The sequence below is a fragment of the Phascolarctos cinereus genome, unplaced genomic scaffold, assembly GCF_003287225.1.
Source record: "Phascolarctos cinereus isolate Bilbo 61053 unplaced genomic scaffold, phaCin_HiC Scaffold_3;HRSCAF=262, whole genome shotgun sequence".
Lineage (NCBI taxonomy): Eukaryota > Metazoa > Chordata > Mammalia > Diprotodontia > Phascolarctidae > Phascolarctos > Phascolarctos cinereus.
The window spans coordinates 24,067,083-24,089,314 of NW_027555736.1; the positions used below are offsets into that span (position 1 = coordinate 24,067,083).

The following is a 22,232-nucleotide window of genomic DNA, read 5'->3' on the forward strand; positions in this document are numbered from 1 at the left end:
CCACAGCTCCAGTGCTCACTCTGCCTCGTGCTTCATCTCTCCCAGCCCTGCGCCCGCTGCCTCAGTTAGACTTGAAGCTGCACAAAGGCAGGCATCCTCGTCTCTTCCCTGGCAGTGGGGTGCTGAGCATAGAGTCCCCAGAGCCAGGGATCGCTCCTTTCGTGACCCTGGGGGAAATTTAGCCTCCCTAAGCTTCAATTTTCTTTATTTGTGAAATGATGGGTTAGACTAGCTGGTTTCTGTGATCCTTTCCCCTCTAAACCGATCCTTCTGCCTCCTCTAGTGCCTAGCACAAAGCTGTGTTCTCAGTCAGTGCCTGATTGATTGAGTGAATAACTGAACCAAAGAGTGAAGTCTCCCTGGTGTTCAGAGAACAGTGATGCTGTTTCTTACTGGTCCCTCAGTAAGCATTCCCTGCCTAACTGAAGTTCTGCAGGATTGAACCCAGGTCTTCCTCTCATCCTCTCTTGCCGAGGATGAAGAGGTATGAGGGAAGTGGAAGAGGGAAAGCCCGTATAAATAAGGAAACCTTGAAAGTGACGAATGTTGAACAGGGAAAGAAGATGAAATGATTAAAGAAAGCTGGGTGAGAACAGGTCCATTCATTCAGCCTCTCCAAAGAGGCAGCCAGTAAGGAAGAGCTGTGTGGGACAAAGGAGGGAAGAAACCAGCATCCCCAGGGTGGAGTGTTCACTATACCAATATACCAATATTCGATATGAGAGTTTGCCTGTAAGTGGAAAAACAAAGGTTACAGACTGCTGAGAAATATGTGGTATGGGTCTTTGAAAAGAAAAGCCATACCCTGGGGAATCAGAAGCGACAGGAGCAATCAGTCAACCAAAAAGCATTTATTAAGTGCTTACTGTGTGCTGAGCGTTGTGCGAAGTGCTACGGTGGCAGAGAAACAGCAGAATAACAATAACAATAATAATAATAATAGCATTTATAGCAGGTTGTTGTTCAGTCATGTCTCACTTTTTGTGACCCCATTTGGGGTTTTCTTTTGCAGAGATATTGGAGTGCTTTGCCATTTCCTTCTCCAGCCCATTTTACAAATGAGGAAACTGAGGCAATTATGGTTAAGTGACTTGTCCAGGGTCACACAGCAAGGGTCTGAGGCTGGATTTGAACTCACAAAGATGAGTCTTCCTGACTCTAGGCCCGGTCTCTATCCACTGCACCACCTAGCTGATTCAGCATTTGTACGTTGCATACTATGTACCAGGGTACTATGCTAAGCATTTAAATAGTATCTCATTTCATCCTCACAGCCACCCTATGAGACAAGTACTATTATCACCCCAATTTTACAGTTGAGGAAACTGAGGCAAACAGTCCCTGCTCTCAAGGAGTTTACATTTTAATTAACGGGGTGACCGCATGTGTATTAGCAGGTATATACAAGATGCATAAAAGATGGTAACTTTTAAGGGGAAGGCTTTGCTGGGGGTGGGAGGTGGGCAGAAGGGTGGGAAAGACCCCCTTAGGAAGTTCATTTGAACCGAACCTTGAAGGAAGACAAAGATTTTGAATAGAAGGAAGTGAGCTCCAGGTATGGGGGCCAGCCAGCGCAAGGTATAGGAATGGAATATGGGACAGAATATGGAATGCTGTATGTGAGTAGGACTGATTGACTATGGAATGTGTGGGAAGGAGTTCTGGGTTGGAAGGCTGGAGAGACAGGAAGAAGCCAGCTTAGAGAGAGGCTTCAATGGAAAACTGTGCATTTTATATTTCATCTTGAAAGTAAGAGGACACTACTGGGATTTATCGAGGGGGTAGGTTCATTAATTGGGGTGATGGTTCTGGGAGCGTGGTGGACCTGAGTTTGACTTCCAGCTCTGTGTGACACTGGGTAACTTCACTCCTTAGGGGAACTCAGTTTCCCCACTTGTAAAATGAGGTGATTGTCCTAAAAGGCCCCTAAGCTCCTTTCTAGTTCGATATCTACGATCCCATGAAATCTAGTTACTCATGAAAACGTTTCTGACAACAAATATCACGAGTTAGTGTGTATCAGCAGTCTCTGGGCGGTGCAGTGAATAGAGCTCTGGATCTGGAGACAGAAGAACCTGAGTTCAAATCTACCCTCAGATATTTACTAGCTTGTGATCCTGAGCAAGTGACTTAATTCTGTTGGTCTCAGTTTCTCCATCTGTAAAATGGAGGTAATAAGAGCACCTCCCCCCCCCCAGGGTTGTTGTGAGGGTAAAATGAGGTTGAATTTATAAAGTGCTTTTCCACCTTAAAGCACTATATAAATGGTAGGGTTTGTTATGAAAAAAATAAAGCAACCTCACTCCTGCCCTAAATAAGGCTGAGTCCATGCACCTTTCCTTACACCTGTTATACAGGCACTTGATATGGATTGTACTTTTCTGGAATCCAGAATTCAAGGGCCAGCCTTGAAGTTGGAAAGAGCTGGTTTCAAATCTTGCCTGTGACATATACTGACTTGGTGGCCCTGGGAAAATCATTTGAGCTCTAAACTATTTTGCAGCTCTCTGAGACCATATGTTACAGATGGGTTGTTGATCTGTATCTGTGGAGAGTTCTCTCACACACACCAGAGGTTCCCCACTTGGAGGAAATCACAGGTCAAATGAAAAAAAAAAGAAAGAAACCAAAATAATACCCCCCAAATTATTTACTTCTCTCTTTAATTTTTTAAATTTCAATTAAGCTTTTATTTTTTCTCCCTCCCTCCCAATATAAAAGGAAAGCAAACAATAACAACAACAAAAATAAACCTGAAATCTTTTGAAGCAAATATTCATAGCCAGAGAAAACAAATTCCTACATTGCCCATACCCAAAAATGTCTTCTTCTGTAGCCTGAGTCCATGACCTCTTGGTCAGGAGATGAATAGCATTTTTAATCATGGGTCTTCTGCAATCATTGGCATTGCATTGATCAAAGTTCGTAAGTCTTTCAAAGTTGTTTGTCTTTACAACATTGTTATTATATAAGCTGTTCTCCTGGTTCTGCTCACTACACTCTTTGTCAGTTCATATAAACCTTCTCAGGTTTCTCTGAACTTATTGGTTTCATAATTTCTTGTGGTACAATAATATTCCATTGCATCCACATACCCTAATTCAGTCATCCATTTTTCAATTGGTGGGCACGCCCTTAGTTTCCAGTTCTCTGCCACTGCAAAGAAAGATGCATTAAGTCTTTTAGTCCAAAAAGACTTTTTCCTTTTTCTTTGATTTCTTTGGTGTATGAGCCTCATAGTGGTACCAATGAGTCAAAGAGTATGCCCAGTTCAGTGGCTCCTGGGGACGTAGTTGCTCTCCAGAATGGCTGGACTAGGAATTATTCATCCCTCCAACCAACCCATATTTCATTACTCCTTTTGGCAGAAGTCCTGCTCAGGCAACAGGTATATAGTTTGAGCTGCTGTGTCTGAGAAGATCAGACAGGTATAGGATTTGTTCCCTGCAAAATTGGTTGAAATTCAAAGGCTAATCCTTTTTCCTAAGTAGAGTGAAAGATAATTGCCTGAGTGAGACCCGAGAGGAACTCCTTCTGTTGGATGGCACAACACTTTACAATTGGGAGGTGCATTCTTGTGAATATGTAGGTGTTATTGTAAATGACCTCAGCAACAAAATATTAGAGGATTAAAAATATATCTCCAGTAGTAAAATGGACATGGATTAAGTGGTCATATAATCACATATTCTTGTGTTCCAAACCATTGTAGCAAGACTAGAGAAGGAGAGAGATCTGGGTCCTTTTAAGGGCGTTTGTGAGGGTTTGGAGATTGTTGGCCTCATAAGTCAGAGAATGGATTCATTTATTTGACTCAACTTGTCCAAGAGAATCGTGGAATTCCAGACGAGCTGGATAGGAACTGAGAGGTCATAGAATCATAGAGTTTTTGAGTTGGAAGGAATGTCAACAACTGTCTAGTGCTACCTATTTATGAAGAAGATCCTTATTATAGAGTGTAATCCAACTCTAGAATTTTACACATGAGTAAACTGAGGTAGGCAGAGGAAAATGGCAAAAGAAATGGCAAACTGCTCCAGCGTCTTTGCCAAGAAAACCCCAAATGGGGTCATGAAGTGTTGGACACCACTGAGAAATGACTGAGCAACAGCAACTGACGGAGAATGTTGTATGTGAGAAAAAGCAATGGGGCCATTTGGCTGTATTGAAAAAGGCACGAAGGGGAGTGGTGTTCAATAAAGCTGGGAAGGCAGGTTGCAAGCAGACGGTGAAGGCCTTTAAATGTCAAATGGAGGATTTTGTATTATGTCCTAGAGGTGGCGATGCATTCTAAGTATGGAGCACAACGTGTGCAAAGACATGGAGGTAGGAATGAAATGTCACATACAGGCTAATAGTCTAATATGTCTGGGAGGAGTGTGTGTGTGTGTGTGTGTAGAAAGAATAACTAGAAATAAGAGCAGAGAAGTAGGTCTGAGTCAGCTTATGATGGACTTTAAATACCAGGCCAAGGGGTACATATTGCAGCATGTATTTGATCAAATTTCTCGGTTCTTTGTTCTACCATTTTTGCCTTCTAGAGAAGTTGTCACGTTCAACCATTTCCTTGAAGCGGCTGCAGAGAAGGAAGTCCAGGGAAAAGCCAGACTACAGAATTTTATCGAGAACCTCTTGCAACGGGTCGACTTAGCTGAGAAGCAGTTAGAGTATTATCAAAGCCAGCAGGTCTCAGGCCATGGCAAGGGGGCCAGCGAGCACTTGGTGAGTTCGTGGTCATCCTCATTGCCTTCCCTGCCGTGTTCCTTACCTCACCCAGCTCATTGTTCCCCTTTGATCAGAGGCCAAAAAAAGATGGGAATTCTTAAAGGCCTCAACAGTTGTGCATCATGGGGACAATTCTGACCACACATTAGAGCCCACTCAAGTCCTCTCTACTAGCCCAGAGGCCCTGGCTGACTTAAACCTCTTTGCAGCCTCCTCTCCATTCCATCCGCTTCTCCTGGTTCTCCCATATGTTCAAAGTTTCACATAAAAGTGAATTTATCCTTTGGTGATGATACTTATAGAAATCAAATCAACATTTACCAAGCCCTACCGTGTGCCAGACGCTGTGCTAAGCATTGGTAACAGAGACAAAAGTGAAAAGCAATCTCTGCCCTCAGGAAGCTGGAAGAACAACATATGTGTATACAGATAAGTATGCAGTCCTTACAAACTTTATACAAAATTTATACAAAATAAATACCGAGTATTGGGGATGGGGAGGAGAACAAGTAATAGAAAAATCGGAGACGGCCCATTGGAGGAGAGGGTACCCAAACTGAGCCTGGAAGCAAGATATGCAGCTGGGGAGGGAGGCATCTGGTACAGGGATTTGGCCGGACAGTAAACAAGTGTATAATGTGCAAAGAGGCATTGACATATAATCATCAGTGTCCTACTCTGTGCTCATATCAAGGTGGGAAGGTGTTGAGAATGGGGTGAATAAAGAGACACAGAGTTTAAGACAGGGCCCCTACTCTCAAGGAACTTATCCTCTAGGAGAAGAGTCAAGATTAACCCACAGAAAATAACCTGAGACTAATCCAGGGCCAAGGGAGGGGTCAGAGAGGCTGGCAGGAACAAGCTGAGTGTGTCCCACTGGAGCCTGGCTGGATGTGAATGAATATCCATCTGAGGAGGTAGATTTCCCAAGCCATGCAAAGCACGAGGCATTTACTTCTTGGAATGGCTACCCCAGCACTTTTTTTGTAGACTCAGCTTTGGCCAATCACCCCTTTGAACGTTTATTCCCTTCAATCTCCCTTTGAAGTAGACACGTTTTACCTTAACATGATCTATGGAAGCCAAAGGTATCAGAATCTCATTACTCAGAACCACTCAGAAGACATCTCTCTTTTCTCTCCCCATGCACTCGCTAACAACAGATCATGCTGAGTGATGCCAGTATCTGTGAGTTCTAAATGAATTTCTCTCCAATCTAACCTCTCCACTGACCTGTGTTAAAAATGCAGATAATGAGCAATATGGAATCCCTCTATAATGTGTGTTGTCTCTTTCCCTCCAAGTCGCCAAAACTCTTACCCTGCTTTTGGCCATTTTCATCAGTCCCCTGAAGTGAAGCCTTTGGGGTAGGTATCCGACCTCCAGGGTTTTGCAGTCTCTGCAAATGAGCATTTCTGTCCTTCCACGTCTATTCTTTCTGGAGTCTCCTCTGAGCCCCCTTGTTCATTTCACCTGGCTGTTCTAAAAATGTAATATGTTTACCCAGACATTTTCTCCTTGCCTCTGAAAATGCCGTGGAATTATAAATGCAGAGTTGACCTAATAGCCCATCTGCTCACTTTGGAGCTGTTCAGATGGAATGTTTTGGAATAACTGGGCTGATTTTGTTTGAAATAAGGATTTGTATTCATTTCTAAGTCATTTCAAAAGAAGGACTGTTTCTTCTGAAGTCTCTGATGTCTGAGACATTCCATCAGATTGTCTGGGTTTTCAATGGCCTGATTCTCATGCATTGATTTATTCATCCATTGAAGCATTTATTAAATGCCTACTGTGTGCCTTCTATTCAGATCAGCCACATAAAGGCAACTGAGATGGTAAAAGACCTGAGCTCATGCTATATGAGGACCAGTTGAAGGAACTGAATTGTGAAGTCTTTCTTTATCTTCACCCTCCCACTAAAACAAAACAAAACTGGTAATGCCTCTGTCTCTCAAATTACCTTGTGTTTCCTATGTCTTCGTCTACACTTTTATGTATGTGCACATTGTCTTCCCACATAAGCTCCCTGAGGACAGGTCCTGATGACTTTATCTCTGTATCCTCAGTGCCTGGCACATAGTAAGAGCTTAATAAATGCTTGTTGGTTAGTTTGGTGATCTGAAGGTGGAGATGGAGCCTGGAGAAGAGAAGCCCACAGGCAGACAGAGTAGCTGGCTCTGAGTAGTAGAAGGATTGACCAAGGGAAGGATGTTGAAACTCAAAGAGCAAGGGGCCTGGGGTTACAGGCAATTTTAGGCTGGCTGTCAGGAAGAACTTCTGAACAATTACAGCTGGCCAAAAGTGGAATGGAGTGTTTTGAGAGGTAATGAGCTCCCCGGTTAGGGAAGGAACATCCATGCTGATGAAATCAAGGATAGATAGAAGAAACACGTCAGAAAGATGCCTTTCTAGTCATGCCGCCTAATTCATATTCCTCTGTATTAATACAGCTTTCTTCTTCTGGTATACTTCCAAAACGAAATCCTGGCCTGCAAGGTCAAGGGTAGTTAGACAAATGAGTCTACGGAATGGAAGGCAGGTTGCCCGCATGAGTTCATGATGGGGGAGTTCCCTCTGGTGGTGCAGTTCACAACTTATCCAGCCATTTCCCATTCTGTGTGACTTATGTCCATGGCCCTCCTCAAGGTCGCCTGGGGGAGCCCATGCTGGGAGTGTGCCTCCCTTTCTCTTGACTGCGGGAGTCTAACAATAAATCCCACAGGCTGTCGAACTCTCACGCCATGACCAGCCCACTCTGTTAGAGGTGCCTCAGCATCTGAGCACAACAGGGTCACAAGGCTATTTCTCTGAGATTTAGAGTTGGCTTGTATGAACCTCATGCCCCCAAAGTGGTCTTTGCTCCAGGTTCCCTTAATCATCTGCAATCAATAATCAATAAGCATCTGTTAGCAGTTACTATATGCCAGGCAAATGCTAAGTGCTGGAGATACAAAAAAAAATGGCCCCTGCCCTCAAGGAGCTTCCATTCTAATGGGAGACAAGCTATGCAGACTGGTATGTTCAAGATACTGAGTAGATAGAAGTAACTTAGGTGGGGATCACTGCTTGTGGTTTGAAATCACAACCACAAATGCCAATCCATCCACTGGCAAGCATTTATGAAGCACCTACTATGTGTTAGGTTCTGGGAACACACACACAAAAATGTGTAGATTGTCTCCCCCGTTAGAATGCAAGCTCCCTGAGGGAAGGCACTGTTACTTTTTTTCCCTTTGTAATGTGTTTATTGTGCATATATGCACAGACACATGTGTATATACATAGATACAACATGAACAGTTATGCGTAGTGCACAGTACATATTTATATGCACATACATATGTATACACGTAATCACAATATATGCAGACATGTTGTCTGTATGGTAGGTGTTTATGTGCATTTATACATGCACGTATATGTGCAATATATGTGTATGATGCATGTAATATATACATATAATATAAGATATAGAAATGTATATACCTATATAGGTACATAAAAATGACATACACACATATACATACCTGCATGTATATACTCACATGTAGGTGCATTTGTATATGTGTGCGTACACGCGCACACACACACACACCCCTGAATCAACAAATACATGTACTGAGTAGATACAAGGTTATCTTGAAGGGGAAGGCACCAGCGGCTGGGAGATGAAGAAAGACCTCCTTCAGACTCCTGGTGATGTCTGAGCTGAGTCTGGAAGAAGCAAAAGATTGCAAAGGTAGAGGTGAGGAAGGAGAACCTTCCAAGCGTGGGGGGACAGAGCCAACGCTTCTTATGCCTCCACTGATTTGGTTTGTTCAAAGGCCTTGGGACAGGAAGCTGAATGTTGTGTGTGTGGCATAGCCAGGAGTCCCGTATGACGGGACTGTGCGTGGAAGGTGGACTAATGCGCATTTGGCCTGGCAAGGTGGGAAGGGACCAGGTTGTGAAGGACTTTAATCAATGAAAGACTTGTTATTTGAACCTGGACTCAGTAAGGAGCCCCCCAAGTTTATTGAGTAGGGGAATGAACCAGAAATACCTGCGCTTGTCTCCTCGCTCACACTCATGGGTCTCTGCTCATGGGAATGAGCACCCTTGGGTGCTGGAAAGCGAAAGCTGGTGTTCCTGTGTCCATCCATTGGCTGGTGTGAGCTGGATCACGAGATGCCAAGGATGGGATTCATCTACAAATGAAGATATTCTGAGGTCTGCCTCCAAAAATGCAGAGGTTTTATTACATAATTTGTGATGCACAGAAAACAACCTAAATGGGAGATGGCCGAAGCCCCAAGCATTCACTTTGTCTTTGTACATTTTCATTTTAGGAATGCTATAATTCTGACACTCAGCCTTGTGGTCTGGTTTTCCCTAGAATGTGTCAAGGGTAGTGAATTGTCTGCAGAGATAGCCCAGAGCCATGGAAACATAACAGGGCATTTTCTCTGCTTTAAATTCTATTTTCCTTTCATCTTGTAGGAATTATCCTTGCAGCCTCTATACTTTGCGATTTTTTTTTCATGGATATATGACTTCATCAATATGAGCACTCCCTTCACCAGTGGAGATTGCGACCCATCTTTGCCTTCTCATCCTGTGCAACCTTGGTCCATGTCCTTCCATGAATTCTCCATGTTGGGGCCCTACCCGACATGTTGGGATGATATATAACCTTCTGAAATAAGTCTCAGAGCAAAGATACAGGGTGGAGAAAGAGAGATCGGGCTGGACTCTTGTGTGAGAAGAGCATCAGCCATGAAATTCTTTTGTCCGTCTTCCATATGGAAAGCAGTGTGGCCAACCCAGTGGGCCCTCGAAATGTGTACAGAGTCCTTTGCGGGGAAATGAGGAACTGTTCAACCCACCTGTGAAGTAATGCCTTTCTCTTATTTGTTTTTCTTCAGTTTACAGACATCGCCTCAAATAGGAAACCCAAATGCCTGTATGTACTTATATTTATGTTTTAATTATTTAATTTAGGTTGTAATACAGCATGGTTTCATGTTGCATTCTTTTATGTGATACGTGAATGCTATGTCTACACAGAGCCATAACTAGAATATGATAATCTGTCCCCAGGTGCTGAAATTTAGAGGATGCTCACAGCACATAGATTCCTCTTGTGACACAGAAACAGCTGAGATCAGCACTAATACTAATTAATTAAAGCAGGAAGTTATCCCTGTGGTCATAACCCAGGTGAATTCAATAGCTCCCCATCCTCCCAGGTTATGTCTTTCCGAAAAGTGGCCTCGAGGGCCTTCAAACACCAAAACACCTGGTTATAACTCTGTGTAATTAGACATACACGAAAGCCTGCATTGACACTGTCATATAGTGTATGTACGGTAGAGGTCAGGAAGAAATTTACCACCATGTTTCTTATTTCTCAAATTTTCACTGGGAGCATTTAATTACTATAATGATAAAGTATAGGCCAAAACCAGGAAAAAGTGATGGGCAGAAATAGCAAATGGTATACTAGTCAGGAAAGTAGACTTTAGATATATCTCTTCTCAAACAAAGGAAATTTGAAGGCCAAATAGTCCAGCGTCCTCATTCAAAAAACATGTGTTAAGTGCCCACTATGTGTCAGGCACTGTGCTAAACACCGTGATACAAAAAGACAAAAGACAGCGCCCCCAGGAAGGACAGAAGACTCCTGCCTTCAAGGAATTTACAATCTAATGGGGGAGAAAACATGCAAACAAATTAGACAAAGCAAGAAGTGTCCAGGACAAGTGGGAAATAATTAGCAGAGGAGGGAACTGAAGCCCAGAGAGGGTAAAGGACTTGACCAAGGTCACACATCTTAGAAGTCACAGAAGCAAGATTCAAGCCCAGGTCCTCAGATATCAATCCAGTATTCTTTCAGGATACTTTACTGCCTCAGACACTTTTAGTGTCCTCATTACTCTCCTACTTCCTATGAAAGGCAGCATGGGTTAGGGGGAAAAGCACTTGGACCGGACTTCAGGTCCTGTTACATATCAGTTGTGAGACTGGACAACTACCTTATCTGTTCTGAGTCTCAGTAGGCAAAATATTTAAGGTGGTTTGCAAATCTGAAAATGCCGCATAAATGTGAGGTCTCACCCTCCTCCTCCTCCTCCTCCATCTTAATCTAAGATATGGGCACCACTTAGCTCCTAGCTTAGTTATGGAGAATTGCGAGGGACTTTGTGTGTGTGCCCTGTTCTTGATTAAGTCCGGGGGGCTGTTTATTTAATTAGGGATGCTTTCATTTTTACATTGTTATCACTTCCCAGTGATCAAACGGAAAGCCACTTTATAACAAAGAAACAAAACAATTTTGTGTAATGATTACAAAAAAACCGAGCAAAATTAATTTGTCAGACAAAACAAATCCACATGCTGGCCGGAGCTGACATTGTATGCTTCATTCCTCTCATGCATCCTTCCAACCTTTCTGCTAGAAGGCAGAATTTCATCAGTGCCCCGCTCGCTGAATAGATCAGACTTCTGAAGGTCTTCAGTGTTTGTGTTTTTTTTGTTGTTGTTGTGGTGGTGGTCATCGTGTAAATCGTTGTCCTGCCCTTGCTTACTTGGTTCTCCATCAGTTCACGAGCGTCTTGCCAAGTTTCTCTGAATTCTTCATACCCTTGATTCTACTTAGAGCACCTATCTCACTGCTTTTGGTCCTTGCCTTTTTCCAGTTTAAAATCAGGGTTCTAAAAAACCAAAGTCAAGCCCTTACAGGTTTTCTGAGGCAGGGTCCTCACTGGATTTGTCTCCGATCTGCAGGTGCCGCGGGGTCCCTCACTCTGCAGGCCACAACCCTGACCTCAAGGCTCACTTCCACCCAAAGGGAAGGAATTCCCTGAAGAAAGCCAAGGACGAACGAGGGAGCGCGCAGTTAGCTCGGTTTGCCCATGACCTTGCTGATTCCCCGAGAGAGCTCTGGAGACCTCTGAAGAAAGTCGAGCCTCTGGGCCCAGCCAGGAAAGTCAATGTCAAGGCAAAAATGGTGAAAAAAAAGTCACTGGCCATCGTGAACATCATCTGAAGAGGGTGGGGGTCTCTGAGCTGCCAGTCCTGAGCTTTGGGGAAGGGAAAGAAACTTGATCAAGCAACTACTCAGCCAGTCCCAAGGTTAACACATTAACTTTGTGTGAACAGGAAAACCTCAGTTAACTAGGCCTCAGTTAACCAGAGCATTAAGTTAACCACCTCTGAGGACCACATCACTTTAGAGGCAAATCACTAAAATAAACAAACTCATATTAATGCCCCAAACCCCTACCCTCAGTATATGCTTGATGACTCTTAACAATTCTACCTAATTCTCTCCCTCTTGTAAGTATACAGTGCTAATCAGTGATCATTGATTTTCTGTACCTAAGGCTACATAGTGGCCTTAGCCATCAGAGGACTAGTCAGCTATACTCCCTGACTTACTAAGATAAAAATGAATTTTATGAAGTTTTTTTTCCCCCCTAACAACAAAGATTGAGACAAAAAAAGTGATACTACCTTGTGACCTTACACAAGTCACTTAATCTCCCTGGGCCTCAATTTCCCCATCTGTAACATCAGGGGGTTGGACTAGATGGCCTTTGAGTCTCCTTCCAACTCTTGATCTATTATCCTAGAGTCCTATAATTTCTACTTGACTCACAGTTTAAAAATAAATTTGAATAAACCAATTCACTAGAACCCCTATTTACCCAAGCCTTCTGGTTCATTGAGGTTTTGCTGCTGTGGAGTTTCCTTGAGTGAAAATGTTGGTTATAGGGTTATGTTTTTTATTCTCCTAGAAGGCAGCATGATTTGTTGATACAAGCATGGGATTTGGGGTCTCGAACCTGGGTTCAAATCTCATCCTTGCTACTTATGAGATGTGTGACTTTGGACAAGTTGCTTCTCCCTGGGGTTTGGACTTAGGTCCCTTCCAGCTCCTACGATCCCACATAGAGCCTGATTTGGGTTCATCTCTGTCCTTTACTATGGCTGTACATTCTGCACCCAGACAGCCTGATGCTGCCGGCATGTTCTTACTAGCATCTCCTTAGTCACCTGTGGCTGTACTGTCCATTGAATCAACACTTGGAGTTCTCGGCCCCTGGGTCTGCTTGACTGCATTGACCGGTGGGCATATTCTTTAGCATTGCTGTATCCTGGGTCTGCAGATACTGGAAATACCAGCACGGCTTTCCCCCTGTGGCACGTGCTCTGTTGACAATGCTTGCTTCCTATCAGTCATAGTAAATGGATGTGAATTTCTCTGATATCCTTTCTTCCCAGGCTGCCTTGTTCTTCATTCCTTAGAGCTTCTCCCCACTCTTATGATTAGTATGCCCACTAATCTTGCCTTGAACCTAATATTTGGTATGCTTAATGTATTAGCCTGTCTGTTGAAGTGATCTTGAAGTTAATGAGGATAGACCAACCCCCTCCAGTCCACCAGAGGCCTCCTCGGAGAGTAACTGCTATTTCTCCTAAGGTGTGTCCATTTGGAAGCTTCCCTGGGATCATCCTTTGCTTCCAGAAACAGGTTTTTAAATCACCATTTTTCACAGTAAGAGTATCAGACCTCACAAAGAGCTCACAAGTGCTGACGTCCTTCTGGAATTATGATCAAGGTCAATCTTGTCCACAAGACAAAGGTCCATGTATATATGACTCCAGTACATGAATAATTTATTTTTAAATACTCATGGGGAGGGGGGATGATGGGAAAGATATGTGTCTTCATGTGTGTGTATGGGGGTGTGATTTTTAAGTGACCTATATAATTACAATGATAATCTAACTAAACAGACATTAATTAGTTGGAGTCTTTTGCTCTGGTCATTACTGCCATAAGCACCAGACTAGTCGTGAGTTGGAAATGGGCAATGAGGATTTAATGAGGTGGAAGAGCAGTCTGATGAGAGACGTAACTAGTTGGTGCACATTATCCATCACAGTATTCAAACCTGTCATAGTGAAGAGTTACCATCCCTTGACCTTGGTGGTTATGGAGGTGGGATGTTCATGTTGTGTATGTGAAGGAGTCCCGTGGATAAAGTGCCCATAAGTGTCATTGTTTAGGTTGAAAGTCATGTTGTAAAAAAAAAAAATTGGTAAGGTAACATAGATATTTCTTTGGGGCCCTGATGTGCCCCAGACACTATTTATTCTTACTGTTCATAACCTAATTGCACTTTAGAATTTCTGTACTGATCCAGTGAGTTCTCAACTATATTGCATGCCCTCCTTTCTGTCAGGTAACATGCGTATGATGTGATGACAGCGTAACGAATGCTTTGCCGCAGGTTGAGTGGCCAGAAACACTTATCTCTCTGTGTCCCTTTGAGTTGTGGCAACCGACATCTTCAGTTTTCTTTCAACATGCTTAGAGGAAATAACAACCCCCTCTTTCCAGGTGACAAACAGTGATCCTCCAGAGCACCACAATGTCACATGAGTATCATACACGTGTAGAGAGAAGTGAGCAACTCCGTGCCCTCCAGAGCACTGAAGAAGCTGTGCTTTTTGGTGCTGGCAGGGATGTGGGCCTTACCTTGCCTTTTCCTTCTGTCTCTCGGTTTATTTGCATCACAATCAGGGAGCATTATTGGAGCAGAGGAAGGGATCTTTGCCCCAGCCCCATACACATCCTCTGGGGCTTTGTAGAGGAGGATCCTGAAAATGGGTTTGGGGGGATTTACACCGACAATCAGGGACTTAGTGAGAGTTGAAGGAATTTTCCCAACCTAAGCCGGGTCTTAAGGTGGGACCTGGAATTAGCACCAGGAGAAATGTGATCAAAAGAATAGAGTTAATTTCGGCTTATAGGCTTCTGCTAGCTGTCCTATGCTAAGCATTAAAGGATTTTCAGGTTACTCTTGCCATGAAAAAGCTTGGTCTTCCCTAAATCCTAGACAGGCAATCAGCAAAAATCAGTAGAAGGCCACAAGCTAAGATTAAGTGGATGCTTTTGACTGTTTCTCTCTTGGTGCTGGCTCAAAGGCCTTGGCCTCAGCCAACTCTCTGACGTGGAATTAGAAAATTCCTTTAAACCTTGATTGTGAGTCGTTGTGCCTAAAACCCATATCATGAACTCTGCCCAACACTTCAGCTCTCATAATTGTTACTAATTGGTAGGTAAATAAACTTAAGAGCAAGCACAGAGGGACCAAGTGAAGTCAACAGGGCTCCATGTTAGCCTTTGCTCTACATTCCTGCCTGGCTTTATTATACGGATGGGTCAGCCACAAATCAAAAGGTTAGCATATTCTAGTCAGCTTGAAAGTGCTCATCTCTCTACACTAATTAGACAGGGGAAACAAAATGAACTTTGTGTATTGCATACATAGATGTGTCTTCTATACATTCATTAGGAATTAAAAAAAGAATCACAAATTACAGCTCAATTCTAAGCCCGCTAAAAGGACAGATGTCACACATGTGGAGTGCCATGTATCTACTCTTGCTTTATTTAGCCAAGGAAGAAAACCTGAAATGGGAAGCCTGGCTTGCTCCTGTGGGGTCACTCTATGGGCTGTGCCCTGAGTAAGCAGCCCCAGTTTGTACATATTAAGGAAGACATTCGCGGCTAAAGTTGATACTTTTTATAAATGGCACCAAAGGTACATGGCAGAAAATGTTCAGTGTTGAACAAATCAATCTATTTTTTATTATTTGTTCAGACTTGAACCTTTTTTCTTTTCTTTTTAAACTGGATTACAAAGTCTTAATGCTTAACAAAAGTCTTAATTAAGTTCAGGTTATAAGATACTGTTTTGCAACCTACTGCAGGGCCAGTCCGTTGTAGAGAAGTTGGAATATACTGTTATCAGAGTTTTAAAAGAAACTGTTTTTAGACTATGAGAAATTCTAATAATAAAGCTATATTTCTGAGTAACTGTGGTGGTGTGTGGATGAAGTATTTGAACTTTGAACTGTTCACGGTTCAATTTCATCTTGGGTCTTATAACACCAAACAATTGTTTCTTTATAAATAAGAAATTTGTTGAATACACAATAACTATGATTTGCCCTGCCCATAAACTTGAGACAGTCCTGAAACTTAGAATGGTACTTTTTGGTGGCCATTATCTTCTCATGTGAAATTTCCCATGGTCTTGTTAAAAGAGATAAAGATGATCAGCCCAAGAATTACGGTGGGATCCATAAAGTGTGGAATGGCAGTTAAAATGGTAGACTTGGAGTCAGGAACCCCTGGCTTCTAATCCAACCTCAGACTCTTACTGTGTGATCCTGAACAGGTTATTTGAGCTCTGCCTCAGTTTCCTCATCTGTAAAATGAGAGGTGTGTACTAAATCTCCTTTTCAGCTCTAATCTTGTCATCCATAGAATTATTTTAAAATGCCTTTCATTTTGTAGACCGTGATCACTTTCTAATAGATTCCACTTCCCTCCTTAAAACAAAAAACAACTAAGAAAAATGAACTGGTGCAGTGACCATAATTTGACAACATAGACACCATTCTGTCCCCGTAGTTTTTCAGTTCTCTGCCAATGTGAGGGAAGGGTGTTTGATCATTTGTCCTCCGAGGCGACAGTTAGTTATTACATTTAAGCTGAGGTCAGTTACTTCTCAGCGATGTTTTCATCTACACAATTGTAGACATGCTGATTATTCTCTCTAGTACTACCTTGTGTTCGTGGGGTCATAGCTTTAGACCCTGGAGCCACCTCTTTTATTTTTTTAACAAATGAGGAAACTGAGTCTCAGAGAAGTGACTTGCTCAGGGTTACAGAGCTAGTAAATATCTTGATCAACACTGGAACCCAGGTTTTCACTTCTCTTACAGTGCTTTGTCTACTTTAGCACCTTGCCTCTTACAGTGACTTGCTCAACGTGATTTAGGGTATAAGTGGCCCAGCTGGGATTTTAACAGGATTTGAATCCTCTGATGCCAAATCCAGCCAGATTTTCTACTGCACTAGGCAAGTCACAGAATCCGAATTTCAGAGCTGGAAAACGTCATCTGGTCTAAACCAACATCAAGCCTCAACTGGTATTATTAGTTCTGGTTCTGGCATCTAGATCTAGGCAGAGTAAGTAATCCGTCTTCACTGACTGCCCTTCACATTCTTGCAGGCAGCTCTCGTGTTCAACCTTTAGTCCTGTCTGCTCTAGAAAAGCAGCTCCAGGTTTTTTTAGCCATCCTTTTATGGTCTGACATTGTTCTCTGAACTCCTCACCAAAGACCCAGCGGAAGACTTCCAGTGTTTGGGGTGGATGATTTACGGTGTGGCTATGGATGAAGAATGAATTAAAAATCATTGAGGACTGGCACTGGACTGATCATTAAGGACAAAAAAAATCTAACAGAGAGACCATCCCTGCCCTCATGGAACTTACATTAGCAACTAGGTAGTACAGTGGATAGGTCCCTAGGTCTGGAGTGACGAAGATGAATTCAAATCTGATCTCAGACTTTCTTTATAACTTTGGAGAAGTTACTTAACCCCTCTCAGCCTCAGTTTCCCCAATTGCCAAATGGGCATAAGATAACACCTAGCTTCCAGCATTGTTATGAGGATAAACCAAGATAATATTTATAAAGCACTTTGTAAACCTTAAAGTGCTACGTAAATGCTATCATTGTTATAATAATAATAATAATAAGTAATTGTTATCATCATATTCTAATAGTTGAGAACAACATACATTTGGAATGGTGGTCAGGGAAGGGAATTTTGGTCAGGAGGTCACAGAGAAGGTGACATGATGCATGGGACAGTTAGTTGACATGGAAAAGACTTGCAGAGGGTGAGTCACCATTTGCACGAATGAAGTCGCCATAGCAGCGGCATCCTGGAACTGTTGAAGTGTGTGTTTGTCCACATTGAAAAGTCCTCAGGACAAACCTTATTCCGAAATGTTTTCCCTTATTTCCTCCTCCACTCAGTGTCATTCATTCCCCTTATTTTGTACACCATCATCACTTCCTAATGGATTCTGTGCTTATAGACTCTTTCCTCATTAAAAAAAAAAACCCAAAAAACAAAAAAAAAACTAAGCAAAATGAGCTAGCATGATTACCATATCTCACAACGTATGCACCATTCTGTAGCTATAGTCTCCCACTTTTCTACCAGTGTGAGGGAAATATGCTTCATCATCTGACCTCTGAGACTAAGGTTGGTTATTATATTCAATCTGAGATCAGCTACTTCATTGTGGTGTTTTCATTTACATGATTTAATTCCTGGAGGTCCCTGATTTAATTGATACAAGTACACTTGACCCCCATCAAGTCTTGCTAAAGAAAAAGAGATACCATTTTGCAACATTTTCCACTGCAGGCGTGTTGAACGCCTTTGACTTCAGTTAGACTAATTCTAGGGTGGTGGCTTTGGGCCATTCACAAAAGCTATAAAGTTCACTGTGTGCATCCTATTAGAAACTCATTCTGTGTGTCCTAACAAGGGACAAAGAAGACTGAGAAAGCTAACAAAGAGAATGCCATCAGAAGAATAACTTAGGTTTTGATGGCACTTTAAGGGTTACAAAGTGATTTACTCTTTGTAGTCACACTAAGTGGGCAATACACATGTTACTATCCCCATTGTGCGATTCAATGAAACAATCCACAAGAATTTGTAAAGTGCCTACTGTGTGCCAGGCACTGGGATACAACGACTTGGTAAAACAAGCCCTGCCTCCAAGGAGCTTACATTCCATTATCACAACGCTTGGAAGATTTTAAGCACTTGATGAATGTTCTCTATCCATCTGCCTATCTCTCTATAACTATATGCTTATCTGTTTGCCTGTCTCTCTGTATCTATCATCTGTTTGCTATCTAACTATATCTATCATATCTATCTCTACCTTTTATTTATCTATCTATCCATCCATCTATATCTGTTTGGCTATCTGTCTGTCTATCATATGTTTGCCTGTCTTCTCTCTCTCTCTCTCTCTCTCTCTCTCTCTCTCTCTCTCTCTCTCTCACACACACACACACACACACACACGCACACACACACAATCTTCATATCTGTCTATATTTATATCAATCTACAGTCTAATGGGACAGAAAATATATGTATTAAGAATTTATACAAAATGAATAGGAAGTAGTTGAGGAAGGGGTACCTTAGCAGCCAGGGGGCTGGGTGGCAGGGAATGAAGAAAGACTTCATGAAAATGTGGAGTTTGAGCTCTGGGATTCTACGAGGAAGAGATGAGGAGTCTGTGGGCTGTAGCCAGAAGAAAGGCTCAGTGGTAGGAGAAGTGTATGGAGCAAGCAGACCATTATGAGAGAAGTTAAACAATTTGCCTCAGTTTACCTAGCTATGACTTGGGCCTAGGTTCTCCTGACTCCCAAGTCTGATGCTCTTTCCAGTTGTCCCTGAGGTGGGACTGACATAGCAGACCATACTTGCGTGGGTGCTGGGGGTTACATCAACACTCTGTTGGCCTCATCTTCATCAGCATTCACAGGCTTCCCTTTTCAGAAGTAGTTCTGACACATGAGTTAAACAGCCTCTAGGGGTGAAGAATACCTGGACCTCAGAGAAGAGGATCACACTCAATTACTGAAATAGTGGATTTTATCCTCTTGCATGACAGTTTACAGAGCATCACCTCTGAAAGGCCAATAACAGGAGAGTGGCCTATGCTGTTGTCCTGGGCTCCTTTCTATCTGAGTTCCTCTGGATGTAAAGATAAGAACAAAATAGGAACTGGAACGGTCCCGACTTCTCTGGCATGGCGAACTCCCAGGTTGGGAAACTCCCTCAACCAATGCTAGCCAGCACCGTCGATGCAACTTATGGGCTTGGATTTTGTGTCTCCAGCAAGCTAGTACAGGGCCAGGCCTGTGACTGAGTTGACCAGAATACATAAGTGGGTAAGTGACTACTGCAGGGGTGTGCATACCACCAGTGTGACTCTTGAGGTAGGACACGAACATAGCGCTTTCTGGCATTGAGCCCAGCTCGATGTCCATCACACCAAACTTCCTCTACAAATAGTGTTGATAATCATCGATTACAAAAAAAAAAAAGCAGTCCTTTTCTCCACCTGTACAGCAGTCAACAGAAAAGTAAATGTTTTAGAATAGAGATTAGTGACTTTTTTGTCTGAATTCTTTCAAAAAAGATGAAAATGAAGTAACAGGTTTGACGATGACGATGGTGGTGCCGATCCTAGCAGTGTGCATTTTAAATAGGGTTCTAAAGATTGCAAGTGCCTTAAAGAGTTGAGTTTGATCTCATTTGCTCAGTTCTAGAGAGAGTAATGAGGATCAGCAGGTAAAAGTCACAGAAACAGATTTAGACTTAACAAAATGACAAACAAATTAAAGCTGTCCCAAAGGAGGATAGATTGCCTCTAGAGGCAATGAATTCTATCTCACTGGCAGTCTTCGAGAGAAGACTGTATGAACCCACGTCGGAGATGTCATAGAAGGATTCCTGTTTGGGTTCAGTTGGACCAGATGACCTCCGAGCTCCCTTCCAGCTCTGAAATTCTGTGAAGACCAGAAATAAAGATCCTACCCCTCAGCTGGACCCCAGGTGGATCAACAACAGATGTCAGTGGAGGTTGGATGAAAGAAAAGTTTATTTCTTTGAACTCTGAGAGTCTTGGGCCATTTTTTCCTGGTGAGATTTTACTTTGTACAGAATCAAAGCTTATTCTTCAGACTCCCAGAGGCAGTGTAGTACAGTGGAAAGAGCCCTGACTCTGGAGTCAGTCATTTGGGTAATCAACAAGCATTTATTAAGTACTTACTAGGTGTCAGACACTCTGCTAGGCACTGGGGGTACAAATAGGGATAAAGACAATCCCTGCCCTCAATGAGCTCACATTCTAATGGGGGAAAGAGACAACAAGTAAATAATTAGGTAGATACAAGATAAATACAGAGTGGATGGGAGGTAATCTGAATGAAAACGGCAGTAGCAGCTAGGGAAACCAAGGAAAACTCTTGCAGAAGGAGTGTTATTTGAGCTGAGTCAGGAAGGAAGGAAGGGAAGCTAGAAGACGGAGGTGAGGAAGAGGAGGTTTCTAGACACAGGGGACAGTCAATTCTAGAGTGCCAAATTCAAGGAACAACAAGTGGGTTAAGAGCTGGACCTACACCCAAATCTTGTCTCTGATACTAATCACTGTTGTGATTCTGGGCAAGTCTATTAATTTTCCAGAGCCTCAGTTTCCTCATCTTTAAAATCAGGAGTAGCTGCCAGCTCTCAATCTATGGTCTTATGAGTCAGTGACTCGGTGGCTCTGAGGCATCTTTTAGATATTAATTGATGGTGCTTTGAACCCTTCTAATTATTATCCTATTCTCCTTCACTCTGCAATCAATGTCTTAACACGTTACCAACAACAATGGGAACACAATAAGTAGTTTAAAACAAATGATTGAGAATGAGCATGGAAAAAGTGGTGAGCTGCTCATAAAGAGAGAATGAATGATGAGAGAGAGACCCCCAGAACAGTATGTTGATACCCACGAGATAGGAAAAGAGCCAGAGGAAGCTCTCCAGCACCTTGGGCAGATCCCGTGTGACCAATGGGTGAAATTCACAAAGATCCCAGAGAATGACAATGCCCAGAGAGGTAGTGCTCTGAGCCAGAGGGGAGGGCCAACATCAGTGAGGTCATGGACCTGTCACAGTATTTACTATTTAAGCTAGAACCTTCTCCTTTGTGTAGCCTATGGTCCTTACAACTTTTAATATTAAAAAGTTTCTTCTTCATTCAGGCTGTTATGTGTCTTGTCCTACTTTTCAGTCATTAAAGCTGTGTTTGGATCATGAAATCTCATTAAATCTCAGTTGAACTATTCAAAAAGCATGTAATTCAAAGAAACTGCAGTGGATGCAGTGAACTAGATTCCCCAATGGCTTTTTAGAAAAATATTGAATAATAGGAACCTGGTTAATTCAAAGACTGCTTTTTTTTTCCCTTCCTTTTTTTCCTTTCTCTTCCTTCCTCCATTTCTCCTTTCCTCCCTTCCCTCCCTTCCTCTTTTCTTTCTTTCTTCCCTTTCTTTCTTTTTTCTTCCTTCCTTTTGTTCCTCCTTTTTTCTTTCTTTCTTTTCCTCCTTTCTTTGCTTTCATTTTCTTTCTCTCTCTCTCTCTCTCTCTCTCTCTCTCTCTCTCTCTCTCTCTCTCTCTCTCTCTCTCTCTCTCTCTCTCTCCTCCTCCTCCTCCTCCTCCTCCTCCTCCTCCTCCTCCCCCCCTTCCCATAAGGCCTGCAGGTGGAGATAAATTTTTCCTCTCCTTTGTTTTCTTATTGTTGTTTTCTTTCATTAATTCTGGCTTTCTGATCTTGACAGTTTTCCAGGCATCTGTGTTGGCCAGAGCAAGCGTGTGATCCTCATTAATTAGCACTCAAGTCACTTTGAGTTTTTGACATCCTTTCCATGTTAGTTAACAAAGCTTCGCAAAAATTCAACCTTTATGTAGCCTGTGGATCTATAAATGAATCTCAAATAAAGTTCACCCAAAGGAGCCATTATTAAAACTGAAAATCAAATCACCAGGATAGACACATGTGTTGGAGAAA

The 22,232-nt window shown here is 42.6% G+C and overlaps 1 protein-coding gene across 2 annotated transcripts in view; it reads left to right on the forward strand.

Moving 5' to 3' along the window:
• ZNF365 (zinc finger protein 365) overlaps positions 1 to 15,598 on the forward strand; it is a 34,128-nt gene extending 18,530 nt beyond the window's left edge. Inside the window, exons 3-5 of one of the 2 annotated variants that reach the window (XR_002326748.1) lie at positions 4,542 to 4,722; positions 9,208 to 9,670; positions 11,494 to 11,555. Coding sequence is in view for 1 of the 2 variants with exons in the window: in XM_020998241.2 (XP_020853900.1) it covers positions 4,542 to 4,722; positions 9,633 to 9,670; positions 11,494 to 11,755 (481 nt within the window). In the remaining variant the exon portion in view is untranslated. Of the gene's footprint in view, positions 1 to 4,541; positions 4,723 to 9,207; positions 9,671 to 11,493 lie in introns of both variants that reach the window. The other variant, XM_020998241.2, reaches the window with a different exon arrangement.
• The last annotated feature ends 6,634 nt before the right edge of the window (positions 15,599 to 22,232 follow it).